This window comes from Camelina sativa, chromosome 17 (assembly GCF_000633955.1).
Source record: "Camelina sativa cultivar DH55 chromosome 17, Cs, whole genome shotgun sequence".
Taxonomy (NCBI): Eukaryota; Viridiplantae; Streptophyta; class Magnoliopsida; order Brassicales; family Brassicaceae; genus Camelina; species Camelina sativa.
Window position 1 is genome coordinate 5,472,980 of NC_025701.1, and position 22,431 is coordinate 5,495,410.

Sequence of the window (22,431 nt, forward strand, 5' to 3'; positions counted from 1 at the left end):
CATTGTGGATTTTGGTTTTTATTGTGTATTTGGAAAACAAATTAAAACGTGTAACCTTTTTGTTGAAGAAATTCATGAAGCACTATTTTTGATGGACCATTTTTCAAAACACACCATCAAATTAAATTATATATACATTTTCTTAATAAAATTTATGTCATATATAATTATTAGAGTTTCTTGAAAAGATGAAAGAAACCCAATAAGCAAATATATAACCAAAAAAAAAAAACTTCTAATTATTGTCTGTCTCTTGATCTGAACCCTCGCAGGGAATAGGAATTAAACTAGGATCATAGAAACAATGACTAAACTCACTAACATCAAAATCTATTTGAATCTTCTTCCTCGCATGGCCACTGACAATATAAATGCAACCCTTTCCACTTTCGTCACTACAACACATGACGAGTCTCTTTTCGTAGATGTCATTGATGAAGTAACTTGGACTAGAGCCCTTATAAATGGGTATTGAAATTGTCATGAACATCATCCACACCACATTCTCCACATCTTCGTTAATCTTGTTCTTTGTCACCCAAATCTCGATGTCATTTGTTCCTTTAAATTTATTTAATACTGAAAGTCGATCTCCCCTAAAAACTGAGAGGACTGGAATATCAGAATATTTCTTCTTCCACGGCAGAACGCAAAAGATTTTTAATATCTCTTTAGAAAAATCGAAACTTTGGATAACATATTTATCAACCGTGAAGTCAGAAGCAGCCCAATACAAATTTCCATTCAAAGACACATTGTTATCTAATGAATCTGATCCTTCTATGAAAGTCTCTTCTTCTGAAACATCATTAATACACTTCCACGCATTGCTTCCAAAGTTGTACATAGAAAATCTTTTATAAAACATAGAGTTAGTTCCATTAAAACTTCGTCGACGATAACTATATCCAAATATATGATAACCCTTTCCGGGATTACCACTATCGTACCCTATGCCACCAAACCTGAAATGTTCTTCCTCCGACTTGATACATCTAGTTTGTCTCAACGACGGGTTCCAAACAACCGCTTTGTTGTTCCACCACCATGAGGCACAAAACAATAAGTCATTGCAAGGAAGAAAGTTTGTTGTCCTATGATAACTTAAATCTGGAATATTTAAGGCCAACTCACGCAGCTCTACTTTTGGATCATTATCGTTGAGATTGAGACCTACCGAATAAACCTTGGAATTGGTCCATAAAAGGAACTGAGTACGGATCAGAGCCAAGTGCTTGTGGATGAACGTCGTATCGTTGAAAAGTGTATTCCATTCTTTGGAAACGGTTCTGAATCGGGATAGAGATAGAGATGGACAACGATGGAGTATCTCTTCCACCAATTCCTCGGGAAGATTCACATGCGCCATTTTGGTCTTTGATTTAACTATGAAGGTAAACAACCATAATATACAATATATAATAAGAGGTGGGAAGATATAGTTAAGAAAAAAAATAAAAGGAAAATGCTTTATACAATAGAAGAATTAATTTACATACTCTAAAATTATAATATTTTTTAAAGCATAACTAATAAACTTGGATTAACTTCTCCAACATATGACATAGTATATTATGTTTTATCTCTTTTGTATGATACAACAATTGTAGTAATTAATGTATCTAAAAAGTTAAGAAATAAATATACTTTTAATTATATATATATGGTCATTTCAATAATTTAGAATCTGTAATAAGTAAATTGAAAATCTAGCATAAGATGTATTTTAAGTTTTAGTTATTCCATGACATATATTTCAAAATTATATGTTTTCATTTTTTTAAAAGGGATCTTCATAAAAAACTAACATTGTATCTTCGATCGACTTCTAGAAGTGAAACTAGACCCAACGCGACTACTCTCAGAAGCAAGGCTCTTTGGCAAAAGTTCGCTTATACGACGTGCATTATTTATTTATTAAGCAATAAAACAAGCATTTATCATGTTTTTAAATTTCTTTAGTAACTTTTGTTACGTGTTTTTTCAAAAAAAAAAAAAAAAAAAAAAAAAACTTTTGTTACGTGGCTTCAATAATTCTTCTTTTTTACTTTACAATGGGATGTTGATGTCTCATGAGAAAGAGATGCTTTTCAATATTTTCCTAACTTTTCTTAATATTTTGATTGGCCCGTCGAAAAGTGCACGTGGCTAACCACTGAAGTGCCTAGTGAACATTTGTGATAACAAAATTAAAATATTAATGTCTCAAGAGATATTGCTCTCAATCCGACTTTTTCTAATGATTACGACATTGTGGAAGTTTGCGATCGAGGTTTCACCAAGTTAGAACTGAACTGAGTTCAAATTTCTCATACACTGGAGTTTGGTTTCTAGCAATGATTCTTGTCTTGTTTTATCGTACGTACTGCATGCGTTCCAATTCTATGTTAGAAACAAATATATATGAGGGCGGTTTGCAAAGACTGCGTCTCTGCTTTCTTGCTGGACCCTTCTAACCTTTAGTATTAGAGATTACTGGGACCAACGATAGATTCGACTTTCGAAGAATTTGGATGGACATGTATTATTTAATCGTACTTACAAATACAAATAAATGTTTTTAAGAAAACTACTTGACGGATATTACCAAGCTACCATTAGTGAAAGAGCAAGTCTTGATCGGTCTGTTCCGGTCTCTTCAACTCGTTAGATGCAGGAAACTTTCTTTCAACTTGGTTTAACTAGGTTTATCCAACCTTAGATGACTTCGACTTTTCTTTGTTGTATCCCGTTTACAAGTTGACTTCTCTTTTGCTTTATCATCTTCGTTCAATCATTGTAATATCAAATTATGCATCTTTTAAAAGGTATCGATGAATAAAGTTTTTTTATTGAATTAGAAAGAAAAAAAAATGTACCCCAATATAATTATGAATTTATGAATAACAAAAAGGTTACTAACAAACCAGGACTATATGTTATCCACATCCTTTTCCAAGCTACAATATATATGCTATTTTGGAACCAGAGAAATTGTCGTCTTCGCACTAACGTTGCAACTTCATCTCACATCATCTGCTGCAAAAAAAAAAAAATCACTTCGATCCGTGCTAAACTCGCTTGTTACATCAAAATTTTAACGTCATGGAAACATTTTGGTCTCGGCCTCTCGGGGTTAGTCAAATGTATATTGTAAACTTAACATTGATACCAAAAAATGTATTTTTGATATTTAGATGTACAGCACCAAAAATATTTGTTGTTGCATAACCTATTTTAAAAGACATCAAAATTGCAAATTAATTAGTATGAATTATTTAATATATGCAAAAATATATATATATATATATATATATATATTAAAAAGTTAGTTTTAGGTAAAGGAAAGAGTAGTGTCGTGTACAATAATTCAACCACATCTGTTGTAAGCTAAATCCTATAATTGGTAAATCTTTCAAGAAGTTTGATATATAATCTGTGGTGTTAGTGTTTTGTCCAAAAAGACGAAAGTGTCGATAAAGTAATTTAAAATGTTTCCATTTTTTAAAACTACTTTCGTAATGGTTTTGTTTGCAACTTGATAGATATTTTCTTCATATTTGGCGTCTTTCATTTTTAAAGAAATGGCGTAGTCGATTCGTATTTGCCGTCTCCATACAGCTTTTACCGATTTTAATATATATATTTAGTCTCCAACCATAAAATTAATTTTGGGTATATATTATATATTTTCAATATTATATTTAATATACAGATCAGTCTTACGTTTTCTCTACACAGACTTTCTAAATCGATCGAATGCTGATTCTTTTCTTTCAAAAAAAAAAAAGCTCACTTCTGAAAATTTGATCTACAAGTCTATCACGTACTTATTAGTATCTATAATCTGAAATAAGCAATGATATTGGTTAATATGATGTGGATGGTGGTAAGAATATTTTATGATGCATATCCATCTTTCTACTATAATTTATTTAATCATACATATATTATAATAGAAAAAAGTTTATTTTTTCGTATGCCATGTTGAATAGTACACACATGGTCCGGGACACTGTTGTGTGGTAGATACATTCGGCAACACTTTAAAAGAAGTAGGAACCAATCTTCGTCGGATATTAAAAAGTAACCTAATAAAGGAGAGTTAATTACAATGACTTAATTAAACCTTATTATTATTTCTTTTCACCTTTAAAATCAATTATCGTGGAAGCACATTCACTTGATCAACTAAACAAGAAATTATATACTATATATACCTCTTGTAAAAATCCCATATAATGTATATGCAAATATTTATAAGAAACTTCATGATATATAACCAATTTTTCAACTTCTTGTAGAATCAATAATAGATTATGCTATTTTTAGAAACCACCAATTTTTATAATCAGTTTTAGAGTGTAAACATCTAATAACCACGGCTGGAACCTTGCTACTTAACTGAATTTAATATTCAGACGAGATTATGTAAGAATTGTATACAATGAAGTGACACGTCATCGTTCGTTAGTATCACCTTTTTCTTCGTATATATAAATAATGCACATCGTTATGATCGAAACAAACACCATCACCTCACTCTCTTCGTTACCATCACAATCTCTTCATCTTCATTATTTCACAATAACCTAACATGGCACCGAGTCATCCTGATCCAGCCATCTCTCGCCACGTAGCAGTAATCGGAGCCGGAGCCGCGGGACTCGTAGCTGCTCGTGAGCTACGCCGTGAAGGCCACTCAGTAGTCGTCTTAGAGCGCGGGAGCCAAATCGGAGGCGTGTGGGCTTACACCTCTCAAGTCGAACCAGACCCGCTTAGCCTCGACCCTACCCGACCCGTCGTCCACTCGAGCCTCTACAAATCCCTACGCACCAACATCCCCAGAGAATGCATGGGTTTCACCGACTTCCCTTTTGCGGCCCGACTACATGACGGGTCGAGGGATCCGAGAAGACATCCGGCTCATACTGAGGTTCTTGCTTACCTGCGAGACTTTGCTAAAGAGTTCGATATCGAGGAGATGATAAGGTTCGAGACTGAGGTTGTTAAGGCAGAGCCGGTGGAGGCAGAGGAGGAGGGCAGAGGGAAGTGGAGGGTTAAGTCTAGAAGCTCCGATGGTGTTGCCGACGAGATATATGACGCTATCATGGTTTGTAACGGACATTATACAGAGCCTCGTCACGCTCTTATCGCTGGTAAATAAGCAAGTGTCCTGAGTTGTGTATTTCAATTGTTCAAGTTAAGAAGAATTTAATTTAATTGATATATGAATTGGTTAAAAAAAAATATACATTAAAATTTATTACAAGTAATAGAAAGTATATATAGAAAACAGAGTTCTCTTTATTCAAAGAAAAAAAAAAACAGAGTTCTCTTGGGATGATTTAGGTTTTCCTTTAGGGAAAAATAACAATAATTTTGCTTTTATTTTCAGGAATAGATTCATGGCCAGGCAAGCAAATTCACAGTCACAACTACCGTGTTCCTGATCAATTCAAAGATCAGGTACTTGTCGAAATATGTCATATACTATATTGAATCTTGTGATATATCAACATTTCTCTTCACTTTAAATTCTTGGATCGTTTCCTTGTTTGTTGTGTAATTTCCAGGTGGTGATAGTGATCGGAAGCTCGGCGAGTGGAGTTGATATAAGCAGAGATATTGCAAAGGTGGCGAAAGAAGTCCATGTTTCGTCTAGGTCGACTTCACCGGAGACCTATGAGAAGCTTCCCGGTTATGACAATCTATGGCTTCACCCAACGGTATATAGGCTAATGAATGAATCATGTTGATTGTTTTTATGATTTAGTTTCTCCATAATAAACCACTGAATGATTTCTGGTGACGTTCATTTCATTGTACAATAGATTGAAATTGCACGCGAAGACGGTTCGGTGGTTTTCGAGAACGGAAAGACGGTTTACGCAGATACCATTATGCATTGTACCGGGTTAGATAGACTATATATGGCTTAAACATTGAAACACAGAGCACATCAAATATGTGAAAACGTTTTTCATTGACCCTTTTTGTATCTTGTTATAACTATCTTCAGGTACAAATATTACTTCCCCTTTGTCGACACAAAAGGTGAAGTAACCGTGGATGATAATCGAGTTGGACCATTGTATAAGCATGTATTTCCTCCGGCTCTTGCCCCGGGCCTTTCGTTCATTGGCTTACCATGGCAGGTTAATAATCTTTGAAATGTGTATAATTTTTATTTTTGTGTGTGTGAATATCTTGTTGCTTATGCAAATAATCTCATTGTTTGGTTTCACTTGATGTATTAGATCTCCCCCTTTCCGATGTTTGAGCTTCAAAGCAAGTGGGTGGCAGCGGTCTTGTCCGGTCGAGTATCTCTCCCATCACAAGACGAGATGATGAAAGACACTAAGGCGTTCTACGATAAGCTTGAATCTTCAGGAATTCCCAAAAGATATACACATTTGATGCCTGATGACTCTCAGGTACACATATATCTCTTACCCCTACTTTTTCGCAATAATGTTATCTTGATAACAAACGGTGGAGGCTAAACAATTTATTTTTGGTGAAATTATTGTGGCAGTTTGAATATGATAATTGGCTTGCGGATCAATGTGACTATCCCCGGATAGAGAAATGGAGAGAACAAATGTTTTACATAGGTTTCAAGAGAATCTATGCACAATCCGCTACATATAGGGATAATTGGGACGATGATCATCTCATCGCAGAAGCATACGATGATTTCGTCAAATTTACGTCAAGCTATCCTGAACTGTTGCCGATGCTGAAAACTTAACAAATTTGATAATTGACGTGGGACCTTTGTTAATTATGTGAAAGCGATGCATGTGTATGTTTTGTAATTGGAAGTGTGTCTTGTATGGCTGATATGTTTCCAAAAATGTATGTGGGGACTAAGTGTTAAACCAAAAATAATTGGAATGACTTTATAAAAATATGTAAGTAATAATGCGGTGAGCCTTTCAGAAGAAAAAAAAAAAAGAAGCAAATTTGCCATTGCATGATTGTGCACTCATCACGCATGACATCATCAGTTAGCACTTCTTTGCTTGTGGCGCTTTATGAATGAGTGGGACTTACTTTTGTTTGCTGTGTTACACGGACCCACTAAATCTATTTCCTTTTTTTTTCTTAACTTTAGTTTCATTTTTTAACTGATCCTTATTTAAGTGAATCCATTTTTTGTGAGGATCCTTAAACCATCATCATAAACAGTCAGTTTATCACTATGGATTTGTTATTGAAGAAAGAAGTTCCTCTGTCTTTGAGTTAGCCAACTCCTATATTTTAAGAGGTATCTACGAGAAGAATTCCTCTTTTAGCCTAGAAAATGCAGTCATAATCTAGCCTCAGATGATGACCTTATGATGCCTCTCCTACGAAAAGCGTAACAATGCTCTTCATTTCAACTATAAGGCGATTTTAACAATCGGTTAACCCCTGAATATCCTTAGCTATTGTGCTTGGTTTAAAATGTTTTTTTTTGGAGATGATTGAGAAACAGCGAAATAAACAGATGTCTGGTTCGCACTTGTTGACGAGAACAGAGCAAACGAGTGAAATGAACATGTATTTGACCAGCGATTACACAAGGAGACAATGCCATCGGGGACATTAATTATCATGACAAAGGTTTTCTCAAAATCACATGCATATAGCATAACAGGTCTTTTAAAAGACAAAAAAAAAGCATCGCAAGTTTTGAAGTTACAAAACATCAGAAAACATATTCCGGGCCGGGTACTAAATTAGAGAACGTAGTCGTAGAGAGCAGCCAAAAATATAATTACTGACTCAAATGGTGGATTTGGCAATTTGCGGTTGATCATCAAGAGTTTCTTCTTCTTTTCCAAAGTTTTGCGCTTCTAGTAGTGGAGGAGTCGTATCTTTAAACTCGATCGGAGCTTGCTTAGCTATTCTGATCAGTCAGGTGAAAAAACATTCAACATAGAGAATATATGAGCAACAACGATCCATATAGCTAGCTACTGCTAATTAATTTAGAGAAATACCCTAAAATAGCACTAAATCAAGTTTTATGGACAATTATAGCACACATTCCATAAATTTCCAAAATAGCATTATTTAACATATTATAAAATATTTAAAATTAATTTTTAGAATTTGTTTTTTTTTATGTTTGGGTTCTCAATTTCACATTTAGGGTATAGTTTTGAGGGGTAGGGTTTAGTATTTTGAATTTAGGATTTAATTTTAGAAGATTAATTAGTGCTATTTTTGGAATTTTAAAGATGTTGTGCTAAGTTTGGAACAAAAACTTATTTTAGTGCTATTTTTGAGAATCTCCCATTAATTTATGGTATTACACTCCTCTGTATCATTTGAAATTGCAATATATCACTTAAATTAAAAAAAACATTCTGACTAAACATTAGAGAGATAATAAGAAATGGACACCTACTGAAGAGGGTCGGCGGTAGCTATAGTAACCTCAGAGTGATCCGATTCCTTCTGAGACGCACGTATTCTTCTTCTTGCATAATTAGGACTATAAGTTTTTTTATAGCTAAGTAGCATCGGGTAACGTTTTGTGAAACACCCTCCTCGACCGCGCGGGCGTTGCTTCCCCATGATTCTTGTCTTGTACGTCTTGTGCCTCCTAAACCCTAAAGGCTACAATGCCTATATATATGTTTAAGTAATTTGGGCCGGCCTAACATATTTTTATTCCAAGTTTTCCAATTTTCAAAACCCGATCCAGGCCCATACCCTAAACTTCGGTTTGGTTTAGTCAATATTTTCTTAACCGTACGGAAGATAAGAAGATAGATTTTTTGAATTTGATGATACTCTCTGAATCGTAGTAGTACAGAGCAAAAGGGCTCGAAAAAAAATTGAAACTTTTTGTAATTTCATTTGATATTTCTTTTTTTTGGGTGATGCAGTCTCTTCTCGCTGATTTCTCTATCTCTCCCTCTCACTTCAATTTCTGTCTCCCTCTTATTGCGTAGTATGTATGCTCTTTGCTTTACAGAGATTACTTGAGTTGCTGCTTCAAAGTTTGATCTCTGTCTCTCTACTCTCTACTTTATTTTCCTGATCTCTTTTATGGGTTTTAATTGAATTTTACTTATCTGTGTGTTTCTCTCTTCATGAGCTGCAATGGTTAGTTAGTTTCTGTTACTCTAGCTTGTCTTATCTCCAATCAAGTGGTGAATAAAAAGTTTGGTCCCCCTTAAGTTTTTTTTTTTTGAGTGGACCTGAGAGATAGAGACGACTTTTGACTTGGACGAAATCATTCATTCACGAATATGACTAACAAAAGTCCAAGTCTTCTTTTTGGCTACATGTGATCTCCTAACATCACAGATGTTAATTGTGAATTAAGCTTCCTTGGCTCTGTCTTTGTGAAATTGCAGGATGGGGGGTTGTGTGTCTTTCCAACTATCTTGCGATCAAGTGTTGAACCGTGCCGGTAGCTGCTTTTGTGGCAGAGGTAATTACATTCGTAACCTCGAGAAGAATTTGGTGGCTCTTGAGAAATCCATGGAAGTACTAAAGGCAAGGCGAGAAGATGTGTTAAGAAGGGTGCTGAGGGAGGAGGGCAAAGGTCTACAAAGACTTAACGAAGTCCAGGTATGGCTTACGAGTGTTCAGACCATCGAGAACCATTTTGATGATTTAAGTAGTTCTAAAACCGTTGAACTTCAAAGGTTGTGTCTTTTTGGTGTTTGTTCAAAAAACTTAACATCTAGCTTTCAGTACGGGAGAAGGGTATTTCTGATGTTGAAAGAGGTTGAGAGTATCAAATCTGATGGAGTCTTTGAAGTTGTGGCTGATTCAGTAATGGCAGATGTGGTGGAGGAAAGACCTCTGCAACCAATGATTTTTGGTCGAGAAACAATGCTAGAAAGGGCATGGAACCGTCTCATGGATGATGAGACTGGTGTCATGGGTCTCTACGGGATGGGAGGAGTAGGGAAAACAACTCTTCTCGCACAGATCAACAATAAGTTTTGTGGCGTAAGTGTTAGGGTTGATATTGTCATTTGGATTGTAGTGTCCAGCGATCTACGGGTTGAGAAGATTCAAGATGAGATTGCTGAGAAGTTAGGCCTTAGTGGAGGGTGTTGGAACCAAAAAGAGAAAAGACAGAAGGTCACTGATATACACACTCATATGAAGAATAAGAAATTTGTTTTGTTATTGGATGACATTTGGAGAAAAGTGGATTTAACAGAAATCGGAGTCCCATTTCCTACAAGAGAAAATGGATGCAAAGTAGTATTCACCACTCGTTCTAGGGAAGTATGTGGCCACATGGGGGTTGATGATCCAATGGAAGTTGAGTGTCTAGCAAAGCATGACGCGTGGGATTTGTTCAAGAAAAAGGTTGGACAACTCACCCTTAAAAGCCATCCAGACATAACTGAACAAGCAAGAAAAGTTGCCGAAAAATGTTGTGGCCTACCACTGGCGCTCAATGTCATTGGCGAGACCATGTCATGCAAGAGGACTATACAAGAATGGTATCATGCGGTTCAGGTTCTGAATTCGTATGCTGCAGATTTTTCTGGCATGGATGACCAAATCCTACCTATTCTAAAGTATAGCTATGACAGTTTGAAGGGTGACCAGATTAAGTCATGCTTTCTGTATTGCTCTCTTTTTCCTGAAGATTACTTGATGAGGAAAGAGAAGTTGATAGACTACTGGATATGTGAAGGATTCATAAGTGAAAAAGAAGGTAGAGAGAGAACATTAAACCAAGGTTATGAGATAATTGGTACCCTTGTCCGTGCATGTTTGTTGTTGGAGGAAGGAAGGAATAAATCAAAGGTGAAAATGCATGATGTAGTTCGTGAGATGGCTCTATGGATATCATCTGATCTTGGGGAAAATAGAGAAAAGTGTATCGTGAGAGCAGGTGTTGGGTTATGCAAGGTACCAGAAGTCGAGAATTGGAGGGCTGTGGAAAGGATGTCACTGATGAATAATAAGATTGAAGAGATATCTGGTAGTCCCAAGTGTCCCAAACTTACAACTTTGTTCCTCCAAGAAAACATACCATTGACAAGTATTGCAGGTAAATTCTTTATGTGTATGCCAAAGCTAGTTGTTTTGGATCTGTCTAAGAACTTGCGTCTTGATGGATTGCCGGACGAGATATCAGAGTTGGTCTCCTTGAAGTATCTTGATTTATCAAGAACATTGATTGTGCGACTACCTGCTTGTCTCCAAAAATTAAAGAAACTAATGCATCTGTATCTAGAGGGTACAACAAGTCTTCGGAGCATCGATGGGATATCAAATTTGTCGCGCTTAAGAACATTAACGTTACGTTATTGCAATAAACTCTTGTTTGACGGAAGGTTGAAGGAGTTGCTTCTCTTGAAACGCTTAGAAGTTCTAACCATTGAGATCAAGTCAAGATCTGTTTTGGAGACACTGTTTTTCTCTGGCATGTTGTGGAGATGTATTCAAAAGGTAGTTATCAAAGACATTTGGGACGAATCTATTGATTTATTGACTTTTCCGACTAATCTCCGTAGCCCTAGTAGTCCATACTTCCCAAACCTCTCATCTGTGTCTATAGAAAGGTGTTCTGGTCTAAAAGATTTAACTTGGTTGTTGTTCGCTCCAAACCTTTTACATTTAGAAGTGAAGAGTTTAGGGAGACTAGAAGAAGTAGTGAGCAAAGAGAAAACTGATAAGCAGCAGCAGCTACAAGGTATTGTTCCGTTTGGAAAACTAGAAACTCTAGTGATGCTTGACTTACCAGTGGTGGAGAGCATCTACTGGACTCCCCTGCTGTTTCCATGTCTGAGGGAAATGTACATAGAACTATGTCCCAAACTGGGGAAGCTTCCGCTTGATTCTAAAAGCGTAGCTGAAGTTGAAGGGTTTGTCATAAAATGTGAAGCTACAGATTGGATTGAAGGGATTGAGTGGGAGGATGAAGCCACAAGACTTCGTTTCTTGCCGACACGCAAAATGGTATACCTCCTTTCCTTCTTTGCTATGTCACTCTCTCGTTTTCCAAATATCAAACTGAAACCTTTTCTTCTTTGTGGCTGCTTTAGGTCGTAGGTTACTGCTATTAGTAAGTCGTGAAGGATGTGAAGTCACGTTTCCTGTATTTCTCTCAATTTGTCGAAGATTTAATCATAAAACAAGATGAAGGTAGAGAAAAAGCATTCAACCAAAGGTAATGATATGCTCAGTATTCTTGCGTTGATCTTTGTTGTTGGAGGGAGCTAAGGATAAAGATTTTGTGGGTATGCATGATGTGGTTCATGAGATGGCTCTGTGGATATCATCTGATTTTGGAAAACATAAAGAGGGATGTATTGTGCATGCCGGGCGTTGGATTATATGAACTACCTAAACTCAAGAACTTGAGAGCTATGAAAAAGTATGTCATTGAACTCTGTTCCTTCAGAAAAACTACAAGTTGGTATGACAACTGAAACTGGCAAGGACGAGGAGACTTGAGAGCATTTTCAGGGATATCAGTGTATCACATTTGTCAAGTTTGAGGACAGTGAGACTAGGAGATTCAAAAACAACACTTGATATGAGCCTAATAATGAAAGAGCTACAGCTCGTAGAACAGAGATACAACTCTCTTTATTTTATTTTTTTTTTGTGTGCAAAAAAACAGATACAACTCATGATTTCTTTTTCTCCCTCTGTTTTTGGTTCTGTAGTAATCTTTGAAATATTATGTTAAAAACAAAGAAACAAATTAGATTGTTGGTTTGGTTTTGTTAACGTAAGCAGATGATTATTTTTAGATGTTCTGAAGGATTTTTAGTTAAACTCAAAAATTTGTTCCTCTCTTGTATTTTCTTTTTTTTAGTGTCTGAAGTAGGCCAGTCTTGAAGCATCTTGAAGCATCTGAAACAAAAAATAATTTGTACTACCACAGTAACAACATGGGAAACCAAATTGAATTTTACAGTATGCCATAAATCTGAGTGGACTCCGGTAACATTTGCAACACATACATACAAGAAAATCAAATTCAAAAGAACAGCCTTTCTCTACGTGTATAATTAGTCAAACTACACTATCACCGAACAAAAAATAGCTATACTATTAGTGGTGAATTTAAAACTCTAGTCCATTAATTATACAAAACTCAAATATTATCATGCAAAACGTTATTTTACAAAAGATACAAGAAAATGAAAACATTATTTTACAAAGATACAAGAAAATCAAAACATTATTAGTAGTAGTAGACCAATTTCATTTGCGTGACCGCAAACTTTAGCTAAACCAATCCCGGTATGGGTTTGATTGAACCGGTTTAATCGACAAGTTTTGGGTTTTTGTCTCTAAGCCCGTGTCCCATGGCTCTCTGTAGGGTTTTCAAATTGAACACACAGTGAGTTTGAAGATGATGAAGTTGATGATGATGATACAGAGATGGAGTTCTACAAAAGCTTCGAAATTTGTTCAGCCTCGCCTCCCGGAGACAGGTACTCTGAGAAATGCTTTACTCCTCCATTGCCCGAATGAGCTGTTTTCTTGCTGCGAACGAGACTTTTCTGGTTTCAGCGATAGGAATCTGTCTTACAGAGAGAGATTGAGAAGTGGGCTTGTAGATATTAAGTCAGATGATGCTGTTAATCTCTTCCAAGACATGATTCACTCTCGTCCTCGTCCTAGTCCTGTTGATTTCAGTAGATTGTTTGGTGCTGTTGCCAGGACAAAACAGTACGATCTTGTTTTAGCTCTCTGCAAGCAAATGGAATTGAATGGGATTGCACATAGCATCTACTCTTTGAGTATTATAATCAATTGCTTCTGCCGACGCCGAAAACTCGATTTTGCTTTTTCTGTTTTGGGGAAGATCCTGAAACTTGGGTATGAGCCTAACACCATCACTTTTAACACTTTACTCAATGGCTTATGTCTCGAGGGCAGAGTTTCCGAAGCGGTTGAGTTAGTTGATCGAATGGTAGAATTGGGACATACACCCAATGTCATTACAATCAACACTGTGGTCAATGGACTTTGTCTCAATGGTAAAGTGTCTGAAGCTGTGGTTTTGATAGATCGAATGGTAGAAATGGGACATACACCCAATGTCATTACAATCAACACTTTGGTCAATGGACTTTGTCTCAATGGTAAAGTGTCTGAAGCTGTGGTTTTGATAGATCAGATGGTTGAAAATGGTTGTCAGCCCAGTGAAGTTACATATGGACCGGTTTTAAATGTAATGTGCAAGTCCGGCAAAACTGCCTTGGCCATGGAGTTGCTAAAAAAGATGGAAGAAAGAAAGATCAAGCTCGATGCAGCCAAATACAATATCCTCATTGATGGCCTTTGCAAAGACGGGAGCCTGGACGATGCATTCAACCTATTCAATGAAATGGAAATGAAAGGGATCAAATCAGATATTATTACCTACAACACTCTCATTAGAGGCTTCTGTAATGCTGGTAGATGGGATGATAGTGCCAAGTTGCTTAGGGATATGATCACAAGGAGAATCACCCCAGACGTCATCACATTCAACGCATTGATTGATAATTTTGTGAAAGAGGGAAAATTTCTAGAGGCCGAAGCACTGCACAATGAGATGGTCCAACGAGGTATATCTCCTGATACTATTACATATACTTCTTTGATAGATGGGTTTTGCAAGGAGAACCGCCTAGACGAGGCAAACCAGATGCTGGATCTGATGGTTAGCAAAGGGTGTGATCCTAATATCGTGACTTACAGTAGTCTCATAAATGGTTATTGTAAGGCTAAGCGGGTCGATGATGGTTTGGAACTTTTCCGCAAAATGTCTTTGAGAGGAGTGGTTGCAGATACAGTCTCTTATACCAGTCTTATCCAAGGGTTTTGTCAATCGGGAAAACTTAGGCCTTGAATGGTAACTAGTTTTTAAGTTGATTTTGGTTTTTGATTTTTTGAAAATCTATTTCTTTACCATTCAAGATTTTCAAAAATTGGATTCCCTAAAGATTAGGAAAACTAGTTTTTAAGTGGTTTTTCTAAATTTCAAAGAAAAACTAAAAAACCATAAATTTGAGATTTTGTGGAAAACCTTTTTTTCCAGCGTAAATTTTTATTTTTGACTTTTTAATTTATTAATTTTTAAATATACAGCAAAAACCAAAAACCAAAAATTTAAAAACAAAAATCCAAAAACCAAAATCTAAAAACTAAAAACCAATGAAAAACTTATTGCCATTCATAGCCTTAATGTTGCTAAAGAACTCTTTCAGGAGATGGATTCTCGTGGTGTTCATCCTGATATTGTGACTTATTCTATTTTGCTGGATGGGTTGTGTGACAATGGGGAAACAGAAAAAGCATTGGATATTTTTGAAAAAATACAGAAGAGTGAGATGAAGCTTGATATTAATATCTATAATATCATTATTCACGGGATGTACAATGCTAGTAAAGTGGATGATGCTTGGGATTTATTCTGTAGGCTCCCTCTCAAAGGAATGCAGCTTGATGTTAGGGCATACACCATAATGATTTCAGGATTATGTAAGAAAGGGTCACTCTCTCAAGCAAATAAATTGTTTAGAAAAATGAAAGAGGATGGGCCTGCGCCAAACGACTGTACATACAACACTCTTATACGAGCACATCTCAGAGGTAGTGACATAACCACATCAGCTGAACTCATCGAAGAAATGAAAAGGGGTGGGTTTGCTTCTGATGCTTCGACTATAAAGATGGTTATGGATATGTTATCAGATGGTAGATTGGATAAAAGTTTTTTGGATATGCTTTCTTGAATCAACGAGAGATATAAGCTAACCATTCTCGTTTAATAATTGATGTATTTGGTCTTATCAATTGAATATTTGTTACAAACTTCAATCATTTTCAGTCTCTACTCCAGTCCAGTCACAGTGCTTCCCATGAGAACACCAGCGTAGGCTTCATGGTCACGACATGACAAATCAAAAAGAGGCTCCTCTATGTTCCGAACAATGAGAAGTTGAGAAAACGGCATTTGCGCAATGTAGAGGCAAGTCAAAGCGACCCACACCTAAGGTCCCATAAATGATCTTGACACTTCTGTTGTAGAATCTGAATCAAAGTAACCATAATGGAGGTTACTTTAACGTTTTAGACTAAAAGCTTTGACCTGCAAGCCAATAAGTCCAAGGAAGAAATAAACTATGATCTGGAGGTAACAAATCCAACAACAACTTACTTAATCAGCCTCTTCACCAGATGTAAGGAAGGTGATGTTTTCAATTTTCACTGACTACCTGAAAATATTCGCTAGAAGTCTATCCATAAAATTTAGCCTCCCCTGTAATCCAACAACATAATCAAGTGTGGACTTCATTATCAAATGTCTACAACACCAATAACCAGCCTTAAGGCATAAAAAAAATACTGCAATCAAAATTTCAATTTTCAGTGCCCTAAAAATCAAAATGGGAGTATGGCTCCTTCACATCCTCAACATACCTATAATGAAGGGAAGTAATTCATAAATAGAAAAGCTACCACCACAATATATAATTGGGATTAAACATAAAAAAAAAAAAAAAAAAGTAGCTAGGAATATATGTAGCACACCAAAATGGATACACAAGGAAGAGACCAAGTAGCAACCTGAAATATCTATGTTAAAAGACTAAACAAAAAAATCAGGCATAAGCGGAAATGCGAATAGCACTAGGTAGATGAGGAAAATTACTGTTGACGGGAAACTTCCAATGAAAAGTTCCAATCATGTGAAACTCCCCACTGTCATAGACTCATAGTTAAAAGCTCATGAGACTAAACACACTTCAAAATACAGGAAGGATAAATCAACATAATGCAGAAGATCCAAGAACAAAAGATGAACAAATACCTGATTAAAAACATGTCTAGCTTTCTGCTTAAGTGAAGCTCAGACTCGAAGATGTTCAATGCAAAAACTACTCTGGTAGACACATCCATCATTAAAAAGACAGAAAATAAGTACAAAAACCCATTTAAAAGGAAGTTATGATTATCTTTCATCTGACTATGAGTAAGATTAATGAAGAAATCCTGGAAAATACAATAAGACATACAGAGGAGAAATAATAACAAAAAGGAAACATACCAATTATGATCCCTTTATGCAACCCAAAGCTTACTTCTCTTGCATACCCAGTAAACTATAACAATCAGAAGTAATTCACAACTAGAAAGAGGCCTAACAACTAACAACCACACAGCAAAAAAAAAAACCAAGAAACAAACACCAGGAAAAAGAAGCTCAGGACACCTGAATTAACCATAGAATAAAGAATTCAAACAGAACGTTACTTGCATCAACCAAATTCCTATACGCAGAAAATGAATTCACGTAGAAATAGAAAACACAATCCCAAACAGAAGTGATTAGCATTTAAACCATAGAAAAATGCAGATCATGAAATCAGAAAGACAAAAAGAGAAAAGGGGAAGCAAAACTGATCATATCTCCAAGGAAAAGAGAAAAAACCACCAATCACAAGCATATGAGAGTAGGATCAAAAACATAAGAAATAAAATAGAAATAACAAAGAAGGGAGCACTTCACAAAAGAAAAACCACCAAGGTAACATAGAAATAACAAAGAAGGAAGCACTTCACATAAGAAAAAGCACAATCACAAGCATATGAGAGTATGATCAAACATTATAAATAGATGTAACATGAAAAACCATATAGGGAAAGTGACCAGTTAGTTACCTTATCTTCTCTCTTTTAGAACCTCGACTATCAATAACAAATGATAGGGTCTTAGGCATAAAAGCCCTATCAGGCTATCACTAAGAAGATCATCAACTACAAAGAACCTGAAACATCCAATAAGTCCAAATGATGTTGAGGACGGCCCACAAGAACCTGAACCTGAATAAAAACAAAGTCTATGGAAACAAACCGATTGTTACCTAAAAGATACCCAAGGGAAAAAGGAAGAAAACTTGAATAAACCACAAGGACATAAGACACCGCCAGAGAGGTAACAGGGAACCACAAGATCAAAGGCATCATCGTTCAAGCTCAAAGTACCTATAAAAAAAGGATGAGCATTTCACATTGAAAAAGAAAAGAAATCGTCACAAGCATATGAGATCAAACACTAAACATAAATGTAGCAGGAGAGATAAGACCAACAGATAAAATAAAGGGGAAGAACCAGTTAGTAACCTGACATTTTTCTCTTTTAGAACCTCAAGTAAAAAGATAATGCCAACATCACTAGGGAGATCAATATACATTACTAGTATCCTGAAACATCCAATAACAAAGTCAATGGAAAGAAACAGATTGTTAAAAGATACCCACGGAAAAGAGGAAAAAACAACCTGAGTAAACCACAGCTACAACCTTCTACATCAGAGAGCTCAGACTTAGCATATCTAAAAGACATACTAACATTCAATACAAAAACTACATACAAAGGAAAAAGTATATGATTAAACTCGTTTGGAAGGAAACTTAAGACCACCTTTCATATGAATATGTATAGGCAGAGAAACAGAGAGGAGTGATTGATGCAAAAAATCTGGAAACAACCAATAAAAGACACACAGAGGACAGAACCAAAAATAGCCAAAATTAAATAAATCAACCAATAGCAGAAAGGTGTATAGATGCTAAGTAACCCGAAACACGAATTAAACACATCAAGCCAAAAGAGAAACTAACCTCTTGAGAAATCAAAAGAAACCAAAAGAGGAGAAAGATTCAACAGAGCAATCCCATTGCCTCCACGATCTGCATCAAAAGAGAGAAGGAAAGATATCAATTATACAAACAAACAAAAAAAATCCAAACAGAGAAAATAAGTGACAAGGATCAATCAAACCTATGACCGATAGATCTTCTTAGTATACTCCTCCACAATCACCGATGGATCATATAAAATGAATTCGAGTGACAACGATCAGTCAAAGCCAGCACCGATCAATCGAAGGATCCTCCTCCACAGATCTAAACCAATAAAACAAAAACCGACAAGTAAGTAACATGTAAATAAAAAAACCACCGAACCAGAGTTAAAATTAAGAAGCAAATAGAGATGCGTTGAAAGCCTAAAGACGTAGCCTGGAGAATAATATGCAATGATCCGATCATATCATACTTAGCTTCCAAAACACCTGCAAGGCGAAGAAGAAAGGAACTTAAGGAACAAAAAAAACAGAGAGTGAAAGAAGTGTTAAGAGGAAGAACAAACAGTTGAATGAGACACATCACTCTCATCGATAAAAACATCATCGAAAAACCTGAAATAACAGAATGACAAGTAAACCACATAAATGAATTCATAACATTGGAGAAAAATATGCAATGATACGATCATAATTGCTTCCAGAACACCTACAAGACGAAGAAGAAAGGAACGTCTGAAGAAGCATTTCCATCAAAGCCATCACTCTGATCGAGAAAAACATCATCCAAACCTGAAATAACATAACAACAAGTAAATCACATGAACATATTCATAAATAAATAAATAAAGCAACCGATGCAATATAGAAACCAAACCTTAGATAAATAACATGAATTAGAGTGACACTGATCAATCAAAGCCATCACCGACCAATTGTAGGATCCTCCTCCACAAATCTAAACCACCAAAACAAAACAAAAACGACAGTAAGTAACATGTAATTAGAAGTTAAAAAAAAAACATCAAACCAAAGTGAAAATTCATCAGAAGCAAATAGAGGATGAACAAAACCAATGAAGACGTTACATAGAGAAGAAGTGAAGCATGTCCATCAAAGCCATAACTGATCAATAAAAAAGCACACATCCAAAACCTGAAATAACAAGAGATACCAGGTAAGTAGCACAAACATATTTATATCAAAAAAAAAGCAACCAATGATCGAGTGAAAATCCAATGATTGATTAAATACCTGAATAAATCACATGTACGTCCAGCCTAGTGCAACAGAGGAGCTCAAAATTAAGCATATCACGTAAGAGACTTGAGAAAACAAAAGACATTACACAAACTAGTTAAACACATGAAAAGTATAAGAGCAAATAACATAAAGAAGGAAACAAATACACAGGAGAACAAATCATACCTAGAAGATGTAACACAAGATATCAGAATCCTAAGATTTTAACAGAGTAATCCCACACTACTCTCAAAGACGAGCTGCATCATTAAACATATAGAAGATATCTTTTAGTTTATATCATAAATATTAAGAATTAAAGATGGGAAAAAGGGAAAAAAAATCCAAAGAATAAGACCCGCTTGACAAGTATCAATCAAAGCCGTAAATACGATGCAATTTAGAAAACCCAAAGTTGAAAATTAAGAAGCGAGAACGAAGTGCCTGAGCAAATATATAGATCGATCATAGCATTATCCACCAGAACAATCTACAACAGCAAAACTAAAAATAAGATTTAATAAACCAAACCGTAGGAATTCAGAGAGGCCAAACCCTAGAGAATATTTCACAATTAGGAACGAGCGGTTCATCATATTCTCATAGATCCGCTTCCAAAAGACCTGCAATACGAACGAAACAAATTAAAAAAAAAAAAAAAAAAAANAAAAAAGGGAATCAGAGACTCGTGAAGCAGAAGGATAACAGAGCGAGAACTACAACAACTAGAGATTCAATTGAAAGAGATCAAACCCTAGAGAAGATTTCACAAGTAGTAGCGATGATCGGTTGAAAACAAGATCATAGACCCGTCGCGGTTTAGAAGATTATCACACCACCTAAGAAGGGGAGAAGAAAGAGTGGAAGCACTATACAGTATTTATAGATAAGGTTTATGACGGTCAGGATTTGATGTCAGATATTTCCTTTTTTTCTTTTTGACCAGTTAGATTTTTCTTTCGTATTTATTCTTTTATTATTATTTTCTGTTTTCCTTTTTTTTTTTTTTTTTAACGGCAAATTAATTTTATTATATCATAAAATTGTTACATGATACATTATACATCCATCCAAATACAACCATTGAAGCAAATAAAGGAAATTGAATACAATTTCGATGAAGAAGTGGAAGTAACCCTGCTTTACAAACGAAAGTTTTACAGGCAACAGATGAAATCTGTAAAGTCCCCTCTTCATATACTCGTTAAGGGCTAACACCTTATAGATGAAACTCCCAGATGCTTTTTGCATCACTTTGATTAAACATAAACACTGATATGTTGCTTGAAGTGGATCTTGATCATGTTTTCTGGGATGCCATACACTTTGCTGCCGATTAGTTTCACACATCACCTTACTGTTGTTCCTATGTAGACTTGCCTTTCCGGGATTCCATATTAGCCGACCAAAACACCAATATAGTCTTTGAATCTTATGCTTTATTCCTTCTTCACAAGAATATTGAAAATATTGGTCATCATGGAGAGTTGACAAACTCTTCACGGAGATCACGGGCTTGACTTGAATAAATCCAGTAAAAGAATTCACATTTACTCGCCAAGCAATAATCGGCTCCACTATCGGAGAAATAAGCCAGAAACGATTTCGTTTCAGATCACCAAAGTAAAGGACTCTAATCGAAGTTGATTGCGTTTGATTAATTGTTGATGTCGTTGGAAACAAACTCAGTCTTGATTGACTCTGAATCTGATCAACCCAATTCGCTGGTACAGTCACCAACACAACCATCACCATGAGAAAGAGAAAACAAACTGCAATTAGCCATCGTAGAGCACATAGACCTATAATCAAATCAATCGATGTAACCATCTCTGGGAAAGGTGCTTCTGATTTCGGATCTGGCAACGATTTTGAAAAAAATTGGTCCCTGTTTGTCTCAGTTGGGAAAACGATCACAAACATCGCTGCCATCCTGAAGAAGAAATTTAATCGACAAATCTGATGTAATCCCATACTAGTTATCAGTAAATAAGAAGAAAAATAATGAAAAAACTGAACAGGAACCACCGGCAAACGCCGGCGGTCTGGAAAAAACAAGAAGAAAAAGTGGTTATGTTTGTTCACTGGACGCCTCGTGAGAGAAGAGAGAGAGAAGAGAGGATTTTTTTTTTCTGTTTTCCTTTTCTTATTGGTCTATGTTATTACCTTTTTCCTATTTTTTTTTTTAAATTAGTCTTTGTTAATTAATAAGTAGTACACAACTTTTTTTTGTAGACTATATAATTTTTATAAGTTGGTTACAAAATAAGTTATAAATTAAATATAGGTTGGTTACAAAAAATGTTATAGATTAATTGGTCAATCTGTGGGTTATATGAATACATTTAAGAATATCCTAAAAAATCCTCTTGAATAGAATATTCTAATGATTTATACAATTTCCAAAATAAAATATTTAGTATTACATGTATTATTATAAAAATATATATTGTTAGACATAAAAATAAATAAAATTTTGGTAATTTATCACACTTAATCGTGATTTCTATGATCTTATTGTGCAGTTAAAAATAAAATCTTACCTAAGCGCGAATCATATTAAAACACTTTCACCAAACATGTTCAAAAAATTAAAATAAAAACAAACAATAAACATAACTATTTCTCATACATA

The 22,431-nt window shown here is 35.5% G+C and overlaps 4 protein-coding genes and 1 long non-coding RNA gene across 20 annotated transcripts; 3 read left to right on the forward strand and 2 right to left on the reverse strand.

The window, feature by feature from the left end:
- LOC109129868 (putative F-box protein At1g12190) lies at positions 236-1,369 on the reverse strand. The gene has a single exon (XM_019238848.1). The coding sequence runs from the start codon at positions 1,367-1,369 to the stop codon at positions 236-238; it is 1,134 nt and encodes a 377-aa protein (XP_019094393.1).
- On the forward strand, positions 4,489-6,983 carry LOC104755483 (flavin-containing monooxygenase FMO GS-OX-like 2). Its single transcript, XM_010477878.2, has 7 exons — positions 4,489-5,138; positions 5,378-5,448; positions 5,556-5,708; positions 5,814-5,896; positions 6,002-6,137; positions 6,240-6,416; positions 6,518-6,983. The coding sequence occupies exons 1-7, from the start codon at positions 4,577-4,579 to the stop codon at positions 6,731-6,733; spliced, it is 1,398 nt and encodes a 465-aa protein (XP_010476180.1). The 5' UTR covers positions 4,489-4,576; the 3' UTR covers positions 6,734-6,983.
- On the forward strand, positions 8,776-12,715 carry LOC104755484 (putative disease resistance protein At4g10780). 2 transcript variants are annotated; one of them, XM_010477880.2, is made up of 3 exons: positions 8,776-8,978; positions 9,339-11,916; positions 12,003-12,715. In XM_010477880.2, the coding sequence occupies exons 2-3, from the start codon at positions 9,340-9,342 to the stop codon at positions 12,021-12,023; spliced, it is 2,598 nt and encodes an 865-aa protein (XP_010476182.1). In that variant the 5' UTR covers positions 8,776-8,978; position 9,339; the 3' UTR covers positions 12,024-12,715. The 2 variants fall into 2 exon arrangements, with proteins under 2 accessions (XP_010476182.1, XP_010476183.1); XM_010477881.2 differs by having other exon boundaries at positions 8,776-8,929.
- Positions 13,296-15,716, forward strand: LOC104755487 (pentatricopeptide repeat-containing protein At1g12300, mitochondrial-like). The gene is made up of 2 exons (XM_010477882.2): positions 13,296-14,805; positions 15,143-15,716. Exons 1-2 carry the CDS (start codon positions 13,325-13,327, stop codon positions 15,696-15,698), a joined length of 2,037 nt encoding a protein of 678 aa, XP_010476184.1. The 5' UTR covers positions 13,296-13,324; the 3' UTR covers positions 15,699-15,716.
- Positions 15,666-20,684, reverse strand: LOC104755485. Of its 15 annotated transcripts, none has more exons than XR_002036308.1 (17): positions 20,550-20,683; positions 20,352-20,419; positions 19,983-20,056; positions 19,809-19,879; positions 19,643-19,709; positions 19,432-19,512; positions 19,268-19,346; positions 19,121-19,169; positions 18,752-19,043; positions 18,592-18,660; positions 18,091-18,171; positions 17,832-17,952; positions 17,629-17,735; positions 17,015-17,069; positions 16,778-16,849; positions 16,124-16,668; positions 15,666-15,996 (listed from the first exon to the last, which is right to left on the reverse strand). It is a non-coding gene; the product is annotated as an uncharacterized LOC104755485 (long non-coding RNA). The 15 variants fall into 15 exon arrangements; XR_762221.2 differs by having other exon boundaries at positions 15,709-15,996; positions 16,124-16,225; positions 20,550-20,680; XR_762224.2 differs by lacking the exons at positions 16,778-16,849; positions 17,015-17,069 and adding exons at positions 18,249-18,302; positions 18,392-18,448 and having other exon boundaries at positions 15,709-15,996; positions 16,124-16,225; positions 20,550-20,680.

Bases quoted from the DNA above. Each gene is read 5' to 3' on its own strand.
- LOC104755483 (XM_010477878.2), top strand. From the start codon at position 4,577: ATGGCACCGAGTCATCCTGATCCAGCCATCTCTCGCCACGTAGCAGTA. The intron at 5,139-5,377 runs GTAAATAAGCAA...TTTTATTTTCAG, and splicing joins TCGTCACGCTCTTATCGCTG to GAATAGATTCATGGCCAGGC. The intron at 5,449-5,555 runs GTACTTGTCGAA...TGTAATTTCCAG, and splicing joins CTGATCAATTCAAAGATCAG to GTGGTGATAGTGATCGGAAG.
- LOC104755487 (XM_010477882.2), top strand. From the start codon at position 13,325: ATGATGAAGTTGATGATGATGATACAGAGATGGAGTTCTACAAAAGCT. The intron at 14,806-15,142 runs GCCTTGAATGGT...TGCCATTCATAG, and splicing joins TGTCAATCGGGAAAACTTAG to CCTTAATGTTGCTAAAGAAC.
- LOC109129868 (XM_019238848.1), bottom strand. From the start codon at position 1,369: ATGGCGCATGTGAATCTTCCCGAGGAATTGGTGGAAGAGATACTCCAT.
- LOC104755484 (XM_010477880.2), top strand. From the start codon at position 9,340: ATGGGGGGTTGTGTGTCTTTCCAACTATCTTGCGATCAAGTGTTGAAC. The intron at 11,917-12,002 runs GTATACCTCCTT...TGGCTGCTTTAG, and splicing joins TCTTGCCGACACGCAAAATG to GTCGTAGGTTACTGCTATTA.